The 23,897-nt window shown below is 39.1% G+C and overlaps 1 protein-coding gene across 2 annotated transcripts in view; it reads left to right on the top strand.

The window, feature by feature from the left end:
• The window catches only part of LOC129729406 (lachesin), a 533,943-nt gene that overhangs the window by 372,402 nt on the left and 137,644 nt on the right, over positions 1-23,897 (top strand). For both annotated transcript variants that reach the window (XM_055687960.1, XM_055687961.1), the window contains 3 exons: positions 13,629-13,784; positions 13,954-14,082; positions 14,142-14,279. In XM_055687960.1, coding sequence (XP_055543935.1) covers positions 13,629-13,784; positions 13,954-14,082; positions 14,142-14,279 — 423 coding nt within the window. The remainder of the gene's footprint in view (positions 1-13,628; positions 13,785-13,953; positions 14,083-14,141; positions 14,280-23,897) is intronic.

Below are 23,897 nucleotides of genomic sequence, written 5' to 3'. Positions count from 1 at the left end.
AGACTTTTGTGATTGAACAACACTCTCTTCACTATCTACCGGACCGGAGGGAAGAAAGCACAAGCATACGAAATGCCCTCGGACAAACAGGAAAAGTTTCCTATCAGTGAAAATTATCATACTTTCCGCTTCGTTATACCTCTTGAGTAGGTTTTTTCTTCGCTCTCGAGTAGAGAAAAAGAAAACCCGCTTCACACATGGGACACACCTACAAACATTCCGGGGCAAGAAAACCAACCTGCCGAGACCTCCCACTGCTCCAATATATTTAATATACTTTAAATTGTTACGCTCATTTGAATTCAGAAATTTACATAAATTCCCCTCCGGATGTGGCGGGTTGTAGGACCGAGCCAAAAATATTCGCTTTCTTTTTTTCGCAGTGCCAATCTTTTCAGTTTTTCCCTTTCCCCGCACTGAAAGAAAAAAACAGAGTGGGTGTAGTAAACCTTCCTAGTCGTCGGGCGTGAAACCGAAGTCATGCCGGGAAACAACATACGGTTTTATACGGTGTTGGTGTTGTGTGCGATGCTGCGGTTAAAAACATTATCAAAAACATTTCACAATAACGAGGGTCACCGATTGATGGCCGGAGCAGGGCAGCTGCCAACGGGGACAGCTGGACAGATTGAGTTGACGATCGTTGTTGAAAAATAATTTTCTGGATGAAGTAGATGAGTAGCAGACGTTTTTTTCTGCTTCGTCTTCTTACTGCTGAAATGGAATCCAATCTCGAGACGGGTTGCCTTCAGTTCGGAGATTTATTATGTGTGATCGAAATTTTACTTTAACAAAAACCACTGACGGAAATGTGATCCACTTAAAACAGGGCACGTGCATGGAATTTGTACGACATGAACCGGAATTGCTGTTGTTGGTGCGACAGCTGTCAAGGTTGTCGCAATGTTTGGATTTTTTTTTGTGATACATTGTTAACACTGTTGGTAAACTTACTGAGTTCGAAACTAGTTCTAGCTAGTCTATCTTCCCATTAAAATCTTAAAGATAGACAAAAGTCTATCTAGTATGTGGGATTTCTGAAGATAGACAAGACTATCTTTAGAGCTGTGACATATATGAGCAAATTTCTTATTTATTTCTTGTAGATATGTGATTATTCGAATGTACTTACATCTCACATAAGTTTTTTTTTTAATTCCTCATTGATTATTGTTTTTTTTCAATTCAAAAAACTTTATCATGCAGATATTTTTGAAACGGCGGTGGCTGTTGAAACCATGTTTAAATTTTTGATGCATACAAAATCAACTTGAAGAAATTCTAAATTTTCTCCGAGCATATTCCTGAACAAATAATTACACAATGTTACATCATAATTCTCAACAGGGATGAATGACTGCCGCTGCAGTTAAAATTCCTATAAATTAATTTAATAAAATCATAATTCTCAAAACATCACAAAAACTGAATAAATTTAAACAACTTTTGTATGGCTTGAAATGTAATGACTTGAAAATCTGGCATACAATGGAAAGCAGGTTCTATTGTGGAAGAAAAGATCAATTTGAATTAATCAGAAGTGTCAGAAAAGTCAAAAAAATGTTGTGTATTAGAAAACAATTCATACATTTTGACTAAGTATGACAACAATCAGTTTGGCAACTGCAACTTCCTAGAAAGCTGCCGCCTTCACCTAAGTTGTTCAAAAGATCAAGGGCTTTCAGTTGTTGCACAGTTTAGTACAGAATTCTGCGAACGCAATTCTTGGTGTTTTGACCTCAACTTATCTGACGTTTCCGATTTCCTAGAAAGTTACTGTTTTCTGCAAAGTTGTTTAGCATATCTCAGTGTACACGCAGTTCTTCATATTTTGAGCTTCACTTCTTAAAAAGTTGTGGTCTTCGGTCAGTGCATGAACATTTTAACGTCGTGGGTATTGCTAAAAGATAGATGACGTCGCTATCCACATGACCACACAATCTATGAGGCACTTCGGATCAGCCTTAGAACTGTTACATTCTGCATGTTGTACCTTGCTCGAAATAAAGCAAAGCAAAAAATCACTGGAAGGTTGTATGCAAAGCCACGACCGCAAGGTTGAAGTAGAATACTTTTACAAGAAAGATAATCCGGTTGCTTGCGTGTCAGTCATTTTTTCTAGTAAATAAACGTTGACCGTTCATTGGCAGTGTTGTAATTTCACTTTGTTTGATATTTTAAATGAAGTTTATTGAATATTTCTAAAATTTTGCGCAAGTGAGAAGTTGAAGTGCTGCCGAATTGTAATATGCACATTAAATACGACATCATTTAACGGGAATGGAACAAAGGCTACAGTTATGCAGAATGCGAATGACGGCGCGATGCGATTGGCCTTACCGTGGTGAAATGTACAGCACTTCTTAAGGCGAAGTAGAGCTATATATTTCAACACATTTCGTCTTGCCGAATCCCATCGCGCCGTCATTTGCGTTCTGCATAATCGTAGCCAAACACTACGCGACGCAAACACGTAATAATAGTTAGAGCATGCATGTAGATGACGATAATCAACTTTGGATTATAGCGCAAAACGGGAAAATATTCACTCTTCAAATATTCATTTGTGTTCTTCAAATTTCAGTTGTTCTCTGATATCTGATGAAATGTCTGTTTAATTAAAACTTACTAGGTCCATAACTCTGTCGACCGTGCTTGGGAAAGCAATCGTATACCGACCAATCAGAGGTCAAATTTTGTGTTTTGACTAGGCTTAAGAATTTCAATAGTACAATAGCTCGAATAATAAAATTACAATTTCCTTCATTTGGTAGGATTCTTAGACGATTTTCTAATCGATTGCTGCATAAACGAAGGAAATCCATCGAGTACTAACCGATTAATTAGCATTTGAAATTGGACATATTTCTCACTTTTTTCGGGTTTGGATATTCATTTCACATCCCTATGTAGCCGAACTTCCTGAGAGAAGTATTCTACTTCAAAATTGAAAACTAAATAACTTATAATGCATATTTTCTTATGACAAATTCCAATCGGAAAGTTGCGTAGTACTGCATTTTCAAGACAAATATAGTTTGAATCACTCAATACAAACGCACACTAGCGCCAGGCAGTAGTGTTATTTCCAACCAAACTGTCCAAAAACCATATGCCTATGAGCTTCTGAACAAGTTTCCTGAAGACCCCAGCTTTCTATGTGGATTGATTCACGAAATAATTTCAGTTCCAATTACTCAAAACTATATGCATTGTCGCGCTGTAGTCGAGTTTCAAATCAGAAACTCCAAATTGACAAAATTCGCACCAACGAAAAGCTCTTGATAACAACTATGTTGAAGATTGCAACCCTCCAAGTGGTGGGAGTCTCAAGAAAAATTAACCAAAAATTACTCAAAACTGTATTCACACTAGCGCACACTTGCGGCTAAATTTCAATCCATTCTATCAGCCGACCACGGACCTGCTGAACAGCTTTGCTAAAGAACTCAACTCTCTGCGTTGGTGGTGCAATTGGCAAGCTCAGGAGTGCGTCAAAAGGCCGAAGAATAATGGCACGTCGGGTTCGTCGCTTCTACATTTGCTACGGGAAAACCTCATATCAGATCTTACGCACTTCCGAACTGGCTAATGGCATCAATATTCACTTGAACGGGATGAAGCTGTAATCTTTCATTTATTTTTTGAGCTTTTGACAAACAGTCGACAAAAATGTCCACAGTAATCAAAATTATCCAATGGGGGAAAAATAAATAATAGCGAGAAAAAAAAATAACTTTAATAAACATTCGTATGCAAGTTACAACATTTGTAACTTGCATGGATATGAATGTAGAAAAAAGAACACATTTCTAAGATTATTATTAATCATCCTGTTTGCTTGTTGACGACACTCCTACTATATCATATATGTCAATAATTCCAAAAATTACATGAATGTCGAATATGTCATGTCGAAAATGAAAAGGCCAAAAAAATTAAAAATCGCAAAAATGTAGAAAATGTGGAAAATGAGAAAAACATCAAAAATGTCGAAATTGTTTAAAATGTCAAAAATGCCACAAACGTCAAAGACGTTCAAAATCTCAAAAATATCATAAATATTATGAGTATCAATAACGTCAAACATATGCCAAAAATTAAAAATATCACAATAATCAATAATTTTAAATATGTGAATTTCTTTATTTTTAGTACTCGAATTCTTCAATTCTTGAAGTGTTCGATTCCTTATTTCTTCAGTTCTTCAATTCAATGCTTCAATTCTTTTTTCTCAAATTTTTCAGTTATCCAATTCTTCATTTTTTTCAATTCCTCAATGCTTCCATTATTGAATTTTACAATTATTCAATTTTTATTTTTTTTTTAAATTCCTCAATTCTTGAATTCATTTATTCTAAAATTTCTCATCTTCTCATCAAAGTTTCAATTCTTTAATGGTTCTGTTGGGGTTTGCATTCTTTCCGGATGCTAAAACACAATTTCGCAGCATTTGCCGCCTGAACAGCTTTCAACTAGTAGTCAAAAAAGTCGTTTTCGATTAATAATTGCCTTCATATGGACAATTCTCGCCAAAACCGGAAAGTGACACGAGGTTTTTCAAAATTCAAACCAACAGGACATCCTCAAAATGAACAAACTAGACTGCCATGTTCGAACAGCTTCGTCGCCTGTGTAAGCTTTGACTGTATGTGAGCTCTCTCTTATTGATAAGGCTGTTAGAGTAAACAGAGAGAACAGTCGTCAGAATGATTTCGCGCCGCAGTATTTTTCCGAAGCCTTTGTCTGCTCGCTTCGTTTCGAGGTGTAAGAGTAAGGTGTAATGCACAAACACCGTCCATTTTGAAAACCGGTAGGAGCCTTGTACCGTCACACCGTACAGTAAGAGATGGACGCGTACCCCTCGGTGGTGTTTGCCGGTGGTAGTTTTTTTTATCGGCCACTCTTCCACGCAAAAGTTGGATGGTGCAAAACCAGTACAAAATTGAGCGTTTTTAGTGCAATTGGTGATGTGTTTTGGAACCAGTACAATGATTGCGTGTTGGGCATAACGCAATTAATGCTCTTGCGTTTTTTTTTTTCAATGTATGTGGCAGCTTCAAACTACTACATCTAAACAGTTTCAACTGGTATCAAGCAGCATTGCAAAGCGAGCGAGAAGCAATACCTCTCTCTTTCTTTCTGCTTGAGAACGAAACATATGCTACGTTTCTCAACAATCCTTTTGCATACACGCTTTCGAGATACTCTTTCTTCTTCATGCATCCCCCTGAGTGGCAGCAAGCACGAACCAACAGCATGAGTGAGATTAACAACACTGGCATCAAGTATGTACAGCACGGGTGTCTTGCTCATTTCGTAAAGCGACGAGACATCGCCTTGCGCATCGCAATCCGAACCGAAAGAGAAGCGAAAGAGCAACCTGCAAATTATATGTGACGTGTCTAATCTCGTCGCACGTACATGGAAATTCTAGGAGCGAGAGAGAAAGAGCAGTCCCTAATACACTCGATGTGAGAAATAAAGTGTCGGTATATGATACATATTCTGATTTCAATCAAATTCTTTATTCCACCAGCTCACCTCGTTTTGACCTGGAAGCGCACTAACTGCTGTCAGAACCCTTCTTTATTCGCTCGATTTTGATCCAGTTTTGACCTGCCGTGCTACCCGAAGCGCACTGTAAAATTTGTCAGCCTCAACCCACCACCGCACGTGTTAAGTTCGTAAACAATTACCTGGCATCTCTTTCTTACTTGCGTCTCAAATGGCGATGACGTTTCATTGTCCCTCGGCAGTTTTGCCCGCACACAGTGGAATTAAGAAATTCGCTATATGTCAATGTATTCGCAGTACAACAGCTGCGTTATCCTTTTCACACATTTATTGTGCGATTTTAGTGCAAAATTTGTGTGAATGGGGAAGTATGATGATTTTTTAAGAATTGAACTTTTGCGTGTAGATGCTCTGCATCAGTTGCACCCAGCGTCGCTATTTCTTGAACGAAATTTAGCATCTTAGTCACACCTTGTACGCGTAAGATTTCGCATGAGCACCTTGCCGAACACACTGATCGGAGGGAGGAATCCCATAGGGTCGACTGTGCCACCACGAATCTGCTCGTCGAGTGCCTCCAAAACCTGCACCGAATTCGACACCCTGTGTCGTATGTAGAAGCCACCACGAGAGTGAATGTATCTCACCTCCTGGACCCTCTGAATTGGCTTCTCAACGTTGTCTACGCTGTCGTAGCAGTTGTCCACGTAGTGCATCATGACATGTGCTTCGAAGTTTCCAGGAACTCCTGCAAATTCTCTGGCATGGCGAACGATGCCACCACCGGATGGATAAAGATCCATCAAGTATTACTCTTGAATTACGTCGTGTAACTGTTGCTCACTGTTGACACGGAATGTAGATTTAAGTACGTATGGATAGAGAGGGCTCACGCCTCTTCGGTCCAGCCGAGTCTCGATCTAACTGCTATCGGATCCCTGAACTTTATAATCCGTGACTCTAACGGTGCGAACAGATACAGATTTATGTTTCCGGTCCTAGGGAGCTACTCTCAGTCACTTGGCAACGCCACCGTATGGAACTGCTAATCCCCCACGTAAGGCGTTATATGCATCACACGTAAGATCACCGAACATTTCATGTCTTTGACTGAATCACACTCCGCTTTCAGCAACTGGACCGATTCTTCCATACGACATAGCAGCGCATGATGGTTTCTTTGACAGTTCCGAAAAAGCCATCGGATCTTAGAAAAACAAGCCTTGCTAGTTGCGTGTTGGCTCCAAATCGTGCAAATGGCACCCTTTTTTCCGGATTTTCTTTTCCAAGCGGTTTTTCGTTAATTCGTTAACCGACAGCACGGTGAGCTCCGACACTTCAGAACAGGGCTCAACATTTTCGAAACAAACAATGAAACTGATTATTCCGCGCTGTCATTTCGATTCGAACAGTTTCATTCTCACTTGATTCCTTCCGGCTGCTGTCATCGAATCACTTCTTTCTCTCTTTCTCGTCTGTTGTTCATCGGATCGTTTCAAATGAAACTCTTTCATTTCCTTCAGCATCTCGATTGAAACTAGCACCACATCGCGTCGTTTGATGATAGTTTTCTAATACCGCAAGCCGCAGTTAAAACGGCAATGGCATCCAATAATTACGTCACGCAAATTCCGATCTATATCTAGGATTTTTTTCGCTGTTGATCATTGACCACTTCGGATTGGGAAACTGGTTTTTTCTTCGTTCCATATCGTCACGGTTTTCTTTTCTCCATCGTCCATATATTTGCGCGAAGTACTGTATGGAAGCCCCCTGTCTCCGTTAGCGCTCATTGTCATTTTCGATTGAGAATCGTCATGTGAGAGTGACGGTGATAACATTTCTTTCAATTGAAACGCATTTGTATCAGTTTCTAGCCCTTCAGTTGTCAAAATCAAAGCAAAAGCTTTGGTGTAGTTTTCATGCGACACACGAAGAGCTTGAGAATGATACAAAAGTTTCTCAATTGAAAGCGACGGGTCAAAGCGTCACTGTAACCTGATAGTTGTCAATTGAAAATGACTTTGTCAGGCTCTGCTTCAGACACATATCATTGGAGCAATTCTCGCTGAAACTAGGTCACTAGGTGCACAAGGTCTTTCAAATTTGCTATAAATGCACATAGTTATTAAAAATAGAGAAAAAATGATGATGCCATTTTTGTTTGATCGAATTTGTTGACCACTTGGTCACCAAGGGGCGAAACAGTTTTCAGAAAAGTTGAAATTTTAGCAATTCTTGATGTATTATTCGAGTTATATCTCTAAAATTCGTTATGTAAAATACTACAAGTAACACTTTTCTGTAAATAGAAATGATAGGGCTTTCATTTGAAGTAATCAGAATTTAGGCCACCATCTTGGATTATATCAGAAAAATGCAATTTTGACCGTGTTCGCAACTACCGATTTTCGATCTGAGACCAGCATTGAAAAGCTGAGAAAAAATGATACAAGATGCAAGAAAAAAATTAGGTGAGCATCAGTGTTAACCCATCAATTGAACCTATTTTCCAAGCTGAGTTTTAAAATATTCAACGCACACCGCGCGATCAATGTAGTAACCTGTCTACTGAGACCAAGTGGATGCACATGTAGTAACCCTACTAGCTCCATATATCAGAATTGATTAATGCTACAACTAGTACGCCACTACTGTTTTTTTTTGAGTTTAGTGAGAATAATGAATACAACAAAATGAGTCGTGTTGCAAAGAAATAAACCAGTAGCGCAAAATGGCATCTTTTGCTTACAGAAACGTCTAGAAAAGTTGCAGCCAAATTAAAAATGACGATGTTAATAAAATTTTAAAACTGGTACATTTTTTGTAGAACTGCTCAGTAATAAAAAACCTATCGCTTTGTTAGTATCAAACATGCTAGTGTTGTATTCATTATTCCCACTAAACTTAATAAAACAGTAGTGGCGTACTAGTTGTAGCATCAATCGATTATGATATATGGAGTTAGTAGGGTTATAACATGTGCATCCACTTGGTTTCAGTAGACAGGTTACTACGTTGATCGCGCGATGTACGATAAATATTTTGAAACTCAGTTTGGAAAATAGGTTCAATTGATGGGTTAGCACTGATGCTCATCTAATTTTTTTCTTGCATCTTGTAGCATTTTTTTCAGCTTTTCAATGCTGGTCTCAGATCGAAAATCGGTAGTTGCAAACACGGTCAAATTTGTATTTTTCTGATATAATCCACGATGGCGGCCAAATTCAAGATGGCGGTCTGAATTCTGATTACTTCAAATGAAAGCCTTATCATTCCTCTTGACAGAAAAGTGCTACTTGTAGTACTTAACAAAACGAATTTTAGAGGTATAGCTCAAATAATACATCAAGAATTGCTAAAATTTCAACTTTTCTGAAAACTGTTTCGCCCCTTGGTGACCAAGGGGCCAACAAATTCGATCAAACAAACATAGCATTATCATTTTTTCTCTATTTCTAATAACTATGTGCATTTATATCAAATTTTAAGGACCTTTGCACCTAGTGGCCTAGTTTCAGCGAGAATTGCTCATTGGTAAAATTTGTAAATATCCTCAACCGGACCCAATCCAGCTCATACTTTAGAGGCAACTTATCGGCTAGCTCCTGCACCAGCATCGGTTTAAGTTTCCCATTCAAAACTGCTTGTGAACAGTGGCCGGACCTGAGGCTCCCTTCGGAACATGGGAAGACTCTGCGAGACCGCTTTCCGGTCAGTCATTTAGATGCTTGAGAGTCGACCAATACCGCACTCCGACCTATCTTCTTCTTACAAATTATTAGATTTCACTGCTTTTTCCCCATTTTCTTCACCGCGATAACCTTCCCGTTATCTCCCGGTGATTCCATCTGACCATTACAGACAAAATTATAGACTTAAAATTGATTTTAAGAAGGGGTGTTCCAAAAAAAACTCTATTTTGTCGAGTCCAACGTACAGATAGGACATCGCAGTATTCAGCAATTGTTTTTCTTTTAAACTTTTCCACAACTTTGCTGAAGGAAGCAATCTGGTATATTGAAAATTAGAAAAAAACATCTATTTTATCTATCTGTTAGGTGGATTGATCGAAAAACCAAAGAAACCAAAAGTAAGGCTTTGTTCCATGAAACAATTTTGCTGAAGACATTGAGTACATAAAATCAATTTTTCACAGTCAAATCTAAAGCGATCACAACTTTTCTAGTTTAGACCACTGTGCACTGTAGGATTTTCAAATAAATCTTTTCACCAATTGATAATGTCTTGAAATATAATACTTGGAATGCGTAGAAACTATTTTTGTAGTTATTTCATAAAATGGTTGTTAAAAACGTGCTTTTCAACAAATTTTTCGTTGTTTTTATATCACGGTTTTGTACTTTACGACCTTCAAAAGGGCATTACTCAAAAATGTACCGTACGATGATTTTGAAATTTTGACCATAGATTTTGGACGTCATAACGAATCGAATGGTGTACTCAGATTCTTGGGTGCATTTTTTTATAATAACGGTCTGTGGGAGCACCGTGAACCACCTTTCATCGCCTTCGAAACATTTTTTTTATGGCTCACTTTCTGCTGGAAGTTCTCCTCCACGATAACACCGATTTTGCCGTTCTGTTCCTTTAGTGGCTTAACGCAATGGGTACTATGCTCCCTTTGCTTCGGCATTGCGTTTAGCTTCTTGGAGTATTCCCTTTCGGTGGCAAGTCACTGTTCAGACTTCTCACTTAAAGTTGGAATTGGAGTTCATGCACAGGCATTTCTTCTTCCAGACTTCCATCTTCCATCTCTGCTTAGCAAAAACGTCCGTCATTTTCTACTCCTCTTCCGACTGCTACTCAGTAAGATCGGTTACAGAGCCATTGAAGGCAGAATAGTTCGAGCCGGATTTTTTTTTTTGGAAGATTTCTTTTGCCTACAGAACCTTTAGCTGGTAGCTATACGGTATACACTGCGGGCAGTACCAACCGGCCTTGGTTATCTTCCGGTCGATGTCAAGACAAGAAAAAGGAGCTTGAAACTTACGTTTGTTGCACTGGATTCAATTGACTTCCTCCAAAAAAAAAAAGAGAGAATCTTACATTTGGTAATTTTCATACGCCTAAATTCAGGTTGTAAACGTCCTACAAAAACTCACATTGGCCTCTACGATTGGCTACTCACAGCTGAATCGTGCTAAATCTGATCCGCTGATCGGCGTTAAAGTGCGGACTTTCTACTGATCCATAGGTCAATTTACTCAAGTAATTTTTAAATTTGAGACAGCTTCATGAGAACAGATCAAACTTTCTACTTTTAACTAGGGTACATTCTGTGAAAACTGAGCTGAGCATGTAACGTTTTTTGTCGGCGGAATGGAGGTTTTCTAATGCCAATGGCTCTCATACAACTGTCTCAAATTTAAAATATACTTGAGTAAATTGACCTATGGATCCCTTTCCTATAATAGACCACTCACCAGTTTAACTCGATTTATCTTAGCAAAAATCGAAATTTTATAAATGTTTCTCGTGATTCTGATGCAGATTGGCTGGATGGGATATTTCCCGATGAGAGTTTTTCGAAAATCCCTCGAGTTATTCTGGCAACTATAGGAGAGGGGTCCACTATATGTTAATATACCCTATGTCACTGGAAAGCTAAATTATACAAAATTTACATAATATGACAATTATCGTAACCATTTTCTTGTGACATGGTGAAAATTACGGAAAAGGTCCAATGTCAAATATTCACATATATTTTCCATACGACTGCCTTATTTCCCTAACACAGACATCTAAAACATAGTCGACATGATTGCAAGTATTCGATCAATGGGCTACTTTACCTTCAACGGATCCCTATTTCTATAGAGCTGCCAAACACCTCCTCCAGTCAATTTGCCCCGACGAGTGATCCCCTGGCGCTGACCAATCGGCATCGTATGCGAGCATAACATTTGGTGAAACAAGGGAAAATTTACCTTTAGTGGATTCCTTTCCTATAGTAGACTACTCGCCAGATTAACTCAATTTATGGGAAAACTCGAGAGATTGATTGAGAAAATTCATCGGAAACTTAGACTAGCACTACCTTGGATGGAACACTTCCTTCAGTGGACCAATCTGACGAAAAACTTTTGTTCTTTTGATATACCTCAATTGAAATTTAATTTTTTTTTTGTGTTTCTGATGCAGATAGTCTGGGATAAAAAATTACTGTTGAAAATTTCCCGAAAATCTCTCGAGTTTCCGCAAAAACTGCGTAAACCTAACCGGTGGTCCACTAAAGGACGTGGTCCATTCGAGGCAGTTTTACCCTTTTATCCAGTCAATCTGCATCAGAATCACGAGAAATACCTGTTTTAGATTTTAATTTAAGTTGAGAGATATTAAGTTAATCTGACGAGTGATCCACTTTAGGAAAAGGGTCCACTATAGATGGTGGTCCCCGTGGCTCCTATGTTAGCGATGTCGATCGACTAGCTCTTCCACATGGTTGTGACGTTGGGTTCGAATCCCGATCCAGCCGAGGATCTTTTCGAGCTGGAAATTTTCTCGACTCATGCAAAATGTACCAAAAACAATATCGATAACAAATTCTCTCAACTAATCTAGTTGATTGAGACCGGTATTAGCCCCACAGGCTAGCGTGCGATATTGTATTGTTGTATAGATTAATTTACCCAAGCATCACATTGCGCCAAAGTTTTCACTTTGGCCGTTGTATAGGTGAAATTAATCTACACTGAACCCCTTTCCTCCTGACCACTCATCTGATTAACTCAATTTCTCTTAACATAGAACGGAATTTAGGTTGGAGGCCATTCCTAAATCACGTGGTTCAATTTATCAAATCCTTTATTTTTTAAATCTTCATGTCCTCAATGAATAAATGAATTCCTTAATTATTTTAATGCTCAAATCTTCAATTTTTCCATTTTTCATGTATTCAACTTTGCAATTATTTAATTGAAATTACTCAGTAATTCTTCATTTCTGCAATTCTTATGTTTTAACCTTGATTTTTTTAATTCTTCAATACTTATCTCAATGCTCCAATCATCAAATCTTCGTTTCCCTAACTAATCAATTCTTCAATTCTTCAATCAAATTTATTAGATTGCATACTTTAACTGCCTCTCTCTTTCCCGTCGAATATCGAATTCTCGTATCGCACGGGGGCAACGAACAACCGTGGCAAATTGATTATGCACCGCGTTTTTTTTTTCCTTCGTCTATTCCGGTGATTTACATCCTCCACCCGGCGTCATCAAACAGCAAACAACGCTTGCCATTGGCTTCGAGCGATTCGGATCCGATACTGTCCGACGCGTCGAAATCACCTTCCATGCCCCGACAAAACGGCGATCCGCACGCTGATTTGATTGGCTACAATTTATATCGAATTCGAGCCCGCGCGACAATCCTGTCGCGTTCCGCGATTCGTGCGCTTGCTGCATGCCCGGTTGGAGCGGAGCGCCAGTCATTAGGGATTTTATGGGACGTTTATCACCGGGGTTGCGTGCAGAGGAAATGGAAAATCGGTAGCGACATTCCTCCTCCCGCTGTTCCTTCCCTTGCTAATGAATCAAATAAATTTCACTACTCGAATTTAATTTTCCACCACGAGTGTGGCTATCGGATTGGTTGACACTGTGACTAGCTGAACAGTGATCGCCGTCTAGTCGAACAAAATGTGTATTCGTGTTTCCATCACAGTCCGCCAACCCGGGGCCTTCCTGCCGCGGATCCTTGTTTGTTTGGATTGGAGATTATAATTTTACCATTTTATGGCGTACCATTCGGCTTTGACGGCTTTGACATGGGTTGAGTGAGATGCAGTCGAAAAGTGTAAATCAAGTTCAATTTTTAATAAATTGAACGAAATGCAGATGATGGAGAGCGCAATCGGTGAAAAAGGGAGCGCATGGTAGTTTATGAGTTTGTTTTTATTTGAAAGTTAGTTTCTGTGAAATCAATCCCACCAATTAAAGTATTAGCCAGCAGTATCTTTACTAATTGATTACAACGCTCAACTTGTCTCCAGCAGAGACGCACACTATATCCACATCCGACAGGCGATTATAATCTAATTCAACGCTGTATCTATCTCTATACATAATTTAATTTTCAATTAGTGCCACCCGCAATCGTGGAATCGCTGACGAGCAACGACATGGTAGTTCGAGAGGGCACCAACGTGACGCTGACGTGCAAAGCGAAGGGTTTCCCGGAGCCGTACGTGATGTGGCGCCGCGAGGACGGTGATGAGATGGCCATCGGTGGCGAAAACGGTAAGCGTTGGTTCGATTAATTACAATTACGAAAGAAACACCATTCCGTTTCCCAGAAACGATTGTGTAGTGTCTTGAGTGGCAGCCAGGCGCTAATTTATAGGGCTCTTGATTTTATTGCCTTACTTTATTTCCACTTCTCCCTTCCCGCCAACGTTTCGGATCGCAGTGAATGTCGTCGATGGAGAAGTGCTTCACATTACCAAAGTCAGTCGGCTGCACATGGCAGCTTATCTGTGTGTGGCGTCGAATGGTGTGCCGCCCTCCATCAGCAAACGGGTACAGCTGAGGGTACAATGTAAGATTTACTAAATTACCGATTTAATGATGGTGAAACAAAAAAATAATCCGTTTCAGTCCCTCCAATGCTGTCGATCCCCAACCAGCTGGAAGGTGCCTACATCGGTCAGGACGTCGTCCTCGAGTGCCACACTGAGGCCTACCCGGCTTCCATCAACTACTGGACGACGGAGCGGGGTGACATGATCATTTCCGGTAAGTTTCTACACCAAACTTTTCCCATTTCGAATCGAGCAGCCAAGTCAAACAAACAAATCAAACATCCGCTCTAATAAATCAAGACGACAGACGCGCGGTTCTGTCACTGTCATTGATGGCTAGTAGTAATGCGAAACCCAGTCTCGTCCTCCTTCTCCTCCTCCGCAAAACCATAGCGCACACACAGAGAGAGAGATCACAGAAAATGCGATACGGTCCAGTTAGTGATGAGGCGTCACTCATTTAGCACCGATCAAGCAGCAATCAAAGGGACTTAACTCAATTTAGTGAATTAGGTACAAGTGAGCAGACACACGGCCACGAGCTAGACATCCTCCGAAGGCGAGAGAAACCGAATTCACAGTTAATTCAATGGTGAATTGGCATCCTTTCAGGCATCGTCCCGTACGAAATTCGTCCGTGTACCTGGCGAAGCAGAAAACCGCTCGTAACCGGAACCGAGGAGAGGAAGAAAGGGGGGGGTGGGAAGGAAATTGACCGTGGGAGAGGGTGGAACGGCTTTCGAAATAAATCATTGCGATGGCTTTGAAGTGTGCTTGGTAGTGAGTGATTTTTTTCCTCTCCCCGGTTTCCTCCGAGTTGTAAACTGAACGAAAGTCCGTAGCGAAGCAAAATGCGACATAACATGACGTTTAATGAAATTGACTTTCAAATTGTTCCGCCGCTCGGAATCGCTCGGGTGGAGAGTTGTGTAAACTTGGCGAAAACGGTGCAGTTTGCATTTGATTTATTGGGAAATTATTTATCAGGCAGAGTTTTTGCAATTTATTAAAGTTTCTTTTGACAATAATGAATTATTGAATTTTGGAACTATAATGCATTACAATATCTTCTTGAATCTGGCATAATTGTGTGGAGTCGGCAAGCAATCATTAAGTTGCAGGTTTTGGAATGTTTTCTCAGTTAACGATTAATGCTTTTTGTACAATGTTGCTTGACAGAAACATCTAACAGCAGGATGATCCGAAAGTCGATCGTAAAATTTTTACTTTGATATTTACCGGTTATTTGTAGTCATTTCAAACCGGAGGATTTTTTGCTGATTTTCATCTTGATTAGCATGTGGAATAACTCTGCCCTCGAGTCTTTTTCAAAGCAATTTAGCGGACATGATTGAAAAAAAAAGGCAAGGGAAGTTTTTCACGCGAATTCCGGATTTTACGCGGTTTTTTATGCTTGCTGCATTGCATATCTAAGAACTATGTTTTTTATTACTAAACTGATTTAAATTTTTTGTCTTATGACTACGTTTTAAAATTGTTTTTCCATGTATACAATGGCATTCACGACCAGTTTACGGCCTCAAGGCTTCATAATGATTCTTGTATTATCCATATGGAATGGTATTAAACAATTCAAGAATGTCTGGAGTTAGTTCCAGATTCCTAAAATGCCTGTATTGGATTGTATCTGGCCATTTCAAGTTGTTTTCAACAACCGGAGGTCACCATTCTTGATTGGAATTTCTAAATGACTTTTGACTGTTCATTCCTTCTGAGCATTCTAAAAATATCTTAATTGAATGATATTTGGCGAATACATTTTAGAAACGAAGAGAACATCAATATAATCAGCCTTGATTCAGATTTCACGCCAGCATACAATCGCTCGCAAATACTCTTGTGTCTTTCTACTCACGACGAGGACGCGAGTAGGGACATTTGAGTAAGACTACTCGAATAAAAGTACTCGACTAGGAGTGCTTGAAAAAATGTGCACGAAGACGAAAATACTCCCTTCACCGACTGACGCATGCGGCTGTTGCCAAGTAGTTTTGATTCGTGCACTGACATGCGCGAGTGGGGTGGAGAATCTATATAGCATCGCATGCTGGAACCTTTTTTTGCCACCCCGCTTCATCGCACCACGTCACTCCGAATCATGGCAATGCGTCTTTAAACAAACATCGTCGGCTGGTCACACTCGCGAGTAGAGGAGTGCACGCGAGTAGGAGGGTATACGAGAATGTGTGTCCATGATTTCAGGAGCAAATGTCGGCTTACTTTCGTGCAAGAGAACTCGCAAACATTGACAACACGGTGAAAGAATGAAGGAAGTGAAAAAGAACGAGAAACAGTTCGAATGGAGTATTTTCAGTGTGTGATTTCGGTAGTAGTAGGAACGCCACCTAGAGTATCGTATACTTTTTGTGAGTGAATTTAACCTTCATTGCATCCTAAAAAAACTTACGTTGTTTACCCTGGTGTGTGGTTTTCCACACATACAACATTTGAAATTGTTTTGGACAAGAAACAACTTAATTTTGCCCCAAACATATTTTTTTCATTGAGTGCATACATACCTGAAGCTATAGGTACCAAATAATCCTGTTTCTAAAATCGAATGAGGTATGTATGTGTGCGGAAGTATGTGTATGTGTGAATATTTTCATTCTTACGACCATCATATCTCGATTTTCTCAGCATCGGCTGAACCGATTCGATTGTTCTTAGTCGCGTTAGAAAGAGCTAAAAGTCTAGTTATTTGACGAAAAATATCGTTTTGATCCGAAGGTTCATTCAGAAATGACGTAACGAAATGAAGTCAGCTTATATAGGAACTAATAAACTAACCGATTTTTTCTTTCAGTGGTTTGACTGATTTGAGTCCTTTTGGTGCTAGATGCGTTTGTTAGGATTTGAAGGGTAGATTCTAATTCAAAGATATACTTAAAATTAAATGATAATTTCCAAAGGTACGTTGAAAAAAAAAAAACAAAACTTGTGGAACCGCTTAGTACATTGCAGTATCTTGGAGGTAACTAATTGAATGATATTATGCGTAGTGTACAAAAACAATCTTGAAAAATACATTTGGATTATCTCAGCAATGGATGTATTGATTTGATTTCCTTGGCTGCAATTGGAAGGGATTGAAAGGCCATTAGGTCATCATCGGACATTTGTTTGATCCGATGGTTCATGCAAAAGTTACAAAACAAAACGTGTTTACATGATATGAGACCAATTAAACATGCTATGATAGCAATAGAACAAAAAAAAATCCTAACATCGCACAGTGGCCGGAAGCCGGACAAAACTCAAGTTCTAATTATTGATATTTTATATTTTTTTTGAAGTTCTACTATATTGAAAAACGTGTTTTCCAAATATTAAGACAATTGGATTAAATTTGAATTTTTGAGAGCACTTTAAACGTTGTTAAGTCATGTTATTTCATTGATTTTTTTCGCTCAGAAAGCACATATTGGGGTTTACTTTAACTAGTAAATACTCACCTAATTCTTAGTCGAATTCAATGCGATAGGTTGCATTTTGAAGATAAATAATCAGATTTGTATTTCGTGTTGAATGTTGTTATATAATTATCATAACTTTTGTAAAATGTTTGAAATACCTATTGAGTGGACTGAAAAAAACTTTTTTTTTTGCGCAAATGCATGCTGTACGATCTAACCCATCGGTTGCCACAGGTCGCATAGTATGCATTTCATAGGAAATTTTCTCTACTTTTCGAATATTAAGGTCCCATTTTGCCCCTTTCTGCCCCGCTGAACAAAAATTTTAATTGAAAATAAAATAGTTTGAATGAAGGCGCATGGTGATTTGTGAAAGTTACGTTGTTTTACAGAAACAGTTAGTAGTTTCATTCAATTGTTCTAGAAGAACATCATCAGCTTACGTTCAGATGTGAAAACAAGGTAAAAGAACACATAAAATTATATTAAATTTACATGAATATTCATTTTTCAAACCAATGCATGAGGTTTCAACATTTTACTCGTCATCGTCAGTATCATCATGACTGAAAATTAATGAACCTTCCACCTCTTATGTGAAAGTGCTTTTCGATTTGTTGTTGAGTCTTAAACTCGGAACTACCGGATCTGACGCAATTAGCAGCTCACGAAACATGTCGCCGATAGTTCTCTCACGTGATCCTTTCCAGGCATTTATTTTCTCGTGTTTTCCGGTTTGCTTTGTTCAGGCTTTCTTAGGCTTCTTCCAAAAGTTTGCCAATGGGGCTCGAAGATTAAACGATTATTTCGCCTCCTTGAATTAGTAATTTCAGTTTTGTGCACAGTTGTTGAACATCCATACAATTTTACGTAATAATGAACGGAAGCGTTGGACTTAAATTTTGATGCATCAATTCTTTCGCCACTCGAAATCGTTGCTAGCAGCGTCTGACATTGCTGGATTAAATTTAACCCTCTAGTGCCCAGTGCCGCCTCTAGACGGTTTTCAGTTGAACTTCTAAAAAGCTTCAATAAGGACTTGAAAAATGTTTATAAATGTTTGGGCACTAGAGGGTTAAATCGACTCCTGTTATCTCCAAAGAAAATTCTGCATTGAAAAAAATGTATTGCTGTAACACTGTTATTGCTATTTCCGAAGCCAGCGTGCGGTTCGTCGACATGTAGACCAAGTTTGGCAAAAAAATCTCTTTGAATTCGCTGTTTGATGCTGTTGAGCTGATCGATGTTACCAGTTTTCAAATATTGAGAATAGCTAATTTTTCCATTTAATTCTTCTCCAAAAATTTATTATGAAATTTAATTTCAATGTTCAATATTAAATTTAAATTCAATATGAAATCTGCTCTTTGAAAAAACAGCAAATATCGACAAATCAATAAAAGTCTGCACACGGACTTTAAAAATCTTCACTTTCAGATAAATTTGCATATCTGGTATCCCTGATTACTATAATACGATGGTGACACGTCACGAATTATGCACTAACGTATATAGACACTGTATTTTTACTAGTATGAAAACACATAAAACTGGCATAACCCCTTTTGACCATGTTAAACGACAAATTTTTACTTAAGCGGGTATTACACGAAGCAAATATTTGCTATTTTTGGTACGGACTTTATTTTGCGCAAATAAAATTCGTACCAAAAATAGCAAATATTTGCTTCGTCTAATACCTGCTTTAGACCCAAGTTTTTTAAATCTATTAAAATGGGACCATTTTGCATATACTAACATATATTATACTGTATAGTTTGTTTAGAATGCACATTTCTCTCAAAATAGTATAGCGTGAAAAAAAAAGACAGAACAGTTAATTAATGGCAGTAGATTTTGAAGTAGAATACTTCTCTCAGGAAGTTCGGCTACATAGGGATGTGAAATGAAAATCTAAAACCGAAAAAAGTGAAAAATATGTCCAATTTCAAATGCTAATAAATCGGTTAGTATTCGATGGATTTCCTTCGTTCTTGCAGCAATAGATTGGAAAATCTTCTAAGATTCTTCCCAAAATAAGATAATTGTAATTTTATTATTCACACTATTGTACTATTGAAAATTGTCAAGCCTTGTCAAAACGAAAAACTCGACCTCTGATTGGTCGTTATATGCTTGCTTCCCAAGCACGGTCGACAGGATCATATACCTTGCAATTGAAAACATGCTATTTGGCCTATATAAGAGCCTGTTTCAGCCGGAGCCGCTCATAATAGTTCTAGACAGCGACAACAGCAGTCGTCCTTCCTTAGCAGCAGCACTAGCCCTGTGGTTGGTCACCACGTCTCAGGAGCAGCGCGGTTTTTCTCAGCGTGTGTCGCCAGATAGCCATTATTCCCCCCGTGTTGGGGCAGCATGAAGATTGCCATCAGGAAATCCAATTTTGGAAATCAAAATGCTTTTTTGAAGGCAAATAAACAAGTCATTGAAAGTTAATAGTTTTTGACAACGCAAGCAAGCATTCTGGGTTGCATCCTAACAATTTAAATTTGTCGCACCCGTCTAATTTACTGAATGTGAAATAGCTTCCACAGTGCATGTTGTCCGTGTATCTTAATTCTCCCAATGTTAGGGCAGCTTACAGGTTGTAATTAGCAACCGATTTTGAACCGCAACATGCTTTTTTCAAGGCAAATAAAAAAATAATTGAAGGTTAAAAATTTTCTGGCATCAACACAAGCAGACATTCTGTGCGGGATGCAATCAAATTCTGTTGTAGTTGTCTAATTTTCACTTTATTTAGTAAACCCCCCACTGTAGGGGCAGCGTAAAGGCTGCGATCAGCATAACCGACATTGAAGAATAAACTGCCCTGTTAGTACGCATTCACAAAAGCAGTTAGTTCGACTATGCAGAGCTAATGTGAAGTCGATTCAATCAATCAGCATTAACAGAATTTTGTCGTCTCCCAGCTGCCAAGTTGCAACATGATGCAACACGCAACAGCGAGCAAACGAAATCGCTTGATGTTACAAACCGCAATAAGATACGGGTTAAAACCGTTGCGTGTGTGAGAGCACCATCGGTGTTTATTCGCTGGATACACTATCTACTGAACGCAATAATCTGCTTACATTCGACATGGGGACGGGAACATTTTCTTCAACCAAGCTGCACAACACGACACAAAACATGTTATTTTGTTGCTTCAATGAGAGTGCTATCGGTCCGGCTCGACAAGAAATCATTTTTGTGCATCCGTGCTACGAAACTGAGGAAAAACTTTAGAAACTGAAAAAAGAGGTGGAGCTTATCAAATAATCGCTCTGAACCAGAATGAAGTCACACATATTTTTCAAGTTATATCATTCCACCACGTACGTAAAATAATTCATTCCTATTTTCATCCCTATATAAGAGCCTGTTTTAGTCGAAGCCGCTCATAGTAGTTCTGAACAGCGACGACAGCAGTCCTCCCTTAGCAGCAGCGGGAGCGAGCAGTGGGTACCATCGATAGCGGATAGCGGCCACAACTGTGGCATGGCTGCGAATAAGCGTAGCAGTTTCAGCGGAACTCACCATCGAAAGCAGCAGGGCCAGCAGATGCAGGTACAGCGGATACCAATGGCGGCCACAACTGTGGCATGGCTACGGATAGCGTTGCAGTTGCTCAGCAGTTGGGCCAGCGTATAGCGGCCACAACTGTGGCATGGCTATGCATAGCGTAGCTGTTGCAGCGGGTATATCAGCATCGATAGTTGCAGGGTCAGCTGATGCAACGACACTCCCTTCACTAAAATGCTGTTTCAGTGTGGTAGCGGGAAGCATCAGCAGCAGGCTTGCATGAAGTGAATACATCAGCCAGCAACTTCCTCTAAGGCCTCTGCCATAGTAGACGCGAAAAGCGGCGCGAACCGATTCGCTCGGCCGTAGGTTGATGTACAGCTCTACTGATGGCTGTACATTAACCTACAGCCGAGCGAAACGGTTCGCGTCGCTTTTCGCGTCTATTATGGCAGAGACCTAATGGGAAAGTTGTATCATTTTGTTCAGAAGAATATTATTGTCGGTAATAATACAGAGATGCGATTGCGTAAATCCGATTTTGAATTGAACAATTGTTCTTTTGAGCACAAATAACATACTTATTTGAAGAGTTAATAGCTTTTGGTACCAACAGCAGTATAGTGACAGCCTCAGCGGTAGATGCAGATGCAGCCGGTACTTCCCTGAGGCCGATGTAAAGGTAAATGGGAGCAGCACGGTGAAACAGTTCGGGTTATGCTTAGACGCGCGTCATTTTTCGTTGTTGATATTCCCCACATGGAAAGACGCGCTTTCGTTTGATAGCGGTGGTATTAGAGGTAGATGCATTTGCCAACACTTCCTCCAGTAAAGCCGTGTCTAGTTTTCAATGTGAAAACACCTCTCTCATTGTGTTGACCTTGCGCCTTAGTCCTCACTATCAAGGTAACACAGAGATGTAAGAGAAACACTACATCCTATGATGAATTGAACAATTGTCCTTACAAGGACAACAAATGAATTGTAAAGATTTAATTTTGAATTAGAATACTTCTCTCAGGAAGTTCGGCTACATAAGGATGTAAAATGTAAATCTAAAACTTAAAAAAGTGAGAAAAATTTCAAATGCTAATAAATCGGTTAGTTTTCGATGGATTTCCTTCGTTCTTGCAGCAATCGATTAGAAAATCTTCTAAGATTCCTACCAAATGCATGAAATTGCAATTTTTATATTCGAACTATTGTACTATTGAAAACTCTTAAGCCTTCTCAAAATACAAAACTCGACCTCTGATTGGTCGTTATACCGCGCTTTCCCAAGCACGGTCGGCAGTGTTATGGACCTAGTAAATTGGGAATGCATCATTTGGCCTATATAAGAGCTTCATCAGATAATAAACAAACATTTCAACGGATATTAAATTGAACAACTGAAATTTGAAGAACACAAATGATTATTTAAAGAGTTAATATTTTCTCGTTTTGCGCTATAATCCAAAGTTAATTATCTTCATCTACATGCATACTCTGACTATTATTACGTGTTTGCGTCGCTTAGTGTTTGGCTACGGTCATGCAGAACGCAAATAACGGCGCGATGCGATTCGGCAAGACGAAATCTGTTGAAATGTATAGCTCTACTTCGCCTTAAAAAATCACAAGAAGGTTGTATGCAAAGCCACGACCGCAAGGTTGAAGTAGAATACTTTTACAAGAAAAATAACCCGGCGGCTTGCGTGTCAGTCATTTTTTCTAGTAAATAAACGTTGACCGTTCATTGGCAGTATTGTAATTTCTTTTTGTCTGATATTTTGAATGAAGTTCATTGAATATTTTTAAATATTGTGCAAATGAGAAGTTGAAGTGCTGCCGAATTGTAATAAGCACATTTAATGCGACATCATTAAACGGGAACGGAACAAAGGCTACGGTTATGCAGAACGCGAATGCCGCCGCGATGCGATTCGCCTTACCGTGGTGAAATGTATAGCTTTTTTTAAGGCGAAGTAGAGCTATACATTTCAACAGATTTCGTCTTGCCGAATCGCATCGCGCCGTTATTTGCGTTCTGCATGACCGTAGCCAAACACTAAGCGACGCAAACACGTAGTAATAGTCAGAGTATGCATGTAGATGAAGATAATTAACTTTGGATTATAGCGCAAAACGAGAAAACACTAACTCTTCAAATAATCATTTGTGTTCTTCAAATTTCAGTTGTTCAATTTAATATCCGATGAAATGTTTGTTTATTATCTGATGAAGCTCTTATATAGGCCAAAGGTGCATTCCCAATTTACTAGATCCATAACTCTGCCGACCGTGCTTGGGAAAGCGCGGTATAACGACCAATCAGAGGTCGAATTATGTGTTTTGACAAGGCTTAAGAGTTTTCAATAGTACAATAGTTCGAATGATAAAATTGCAATTTCATGCATTTGGTAGGAATCTTAGAAGATTTTCTAATCGCTTGCTGCAAAAACGAAGGAAATCCATCGAAAACTAACCGATTTATTAGCATTTGAAATTTTTCTCACTTTTTTCAGTTCTAGATTTTCATTTCACATCCCTATGTAGCCGAACTTCCTGAGAAAAGTATTCTAATTCAAAATTAAATCTTCATTAATTCATCTGTTGTCCTTATAAGGACAATTGTTCAATTTATCATAGGATGTAGTGTTTAACTTACATCTCTGTGTTACCTTGATAGTGAGGACTAAGGCGCACGGTCAACACAATGAGAAAGGTGTTTTCACATTGAAAACTAGACACGGCTTTACTAGAGGAAGTGTTGGCAAATGCATCTACCACTAATACCACCGCTATCATACGAAAGCGCGTCGTTTCATGTGGGGAATATCAACAACGAAAAATGACGCGCGTCTAAGCATAACCCGAACAGTTTCGCC

This window comes from Wyeomyia smithii, chromosome 3 (assembly GCF_029784165.1).
Source record: "Wyeomyia smithii strain HCP4-BCI-WySm-NY-G18 chromosome 3, ASM2978416v1, whole genome shotgun sequence".
NCBI classification, from domain to species: Eukaryota; Metazoa; Arthropoda; class Insecta; order Diptera; family Culicidae; genus Wyeomyia; species Wyeomyia smithii.
Note: the sequence above shows the minus strand (reverse complement) of the source record. Positions and strands in the feature narration are given on the sequence as shown.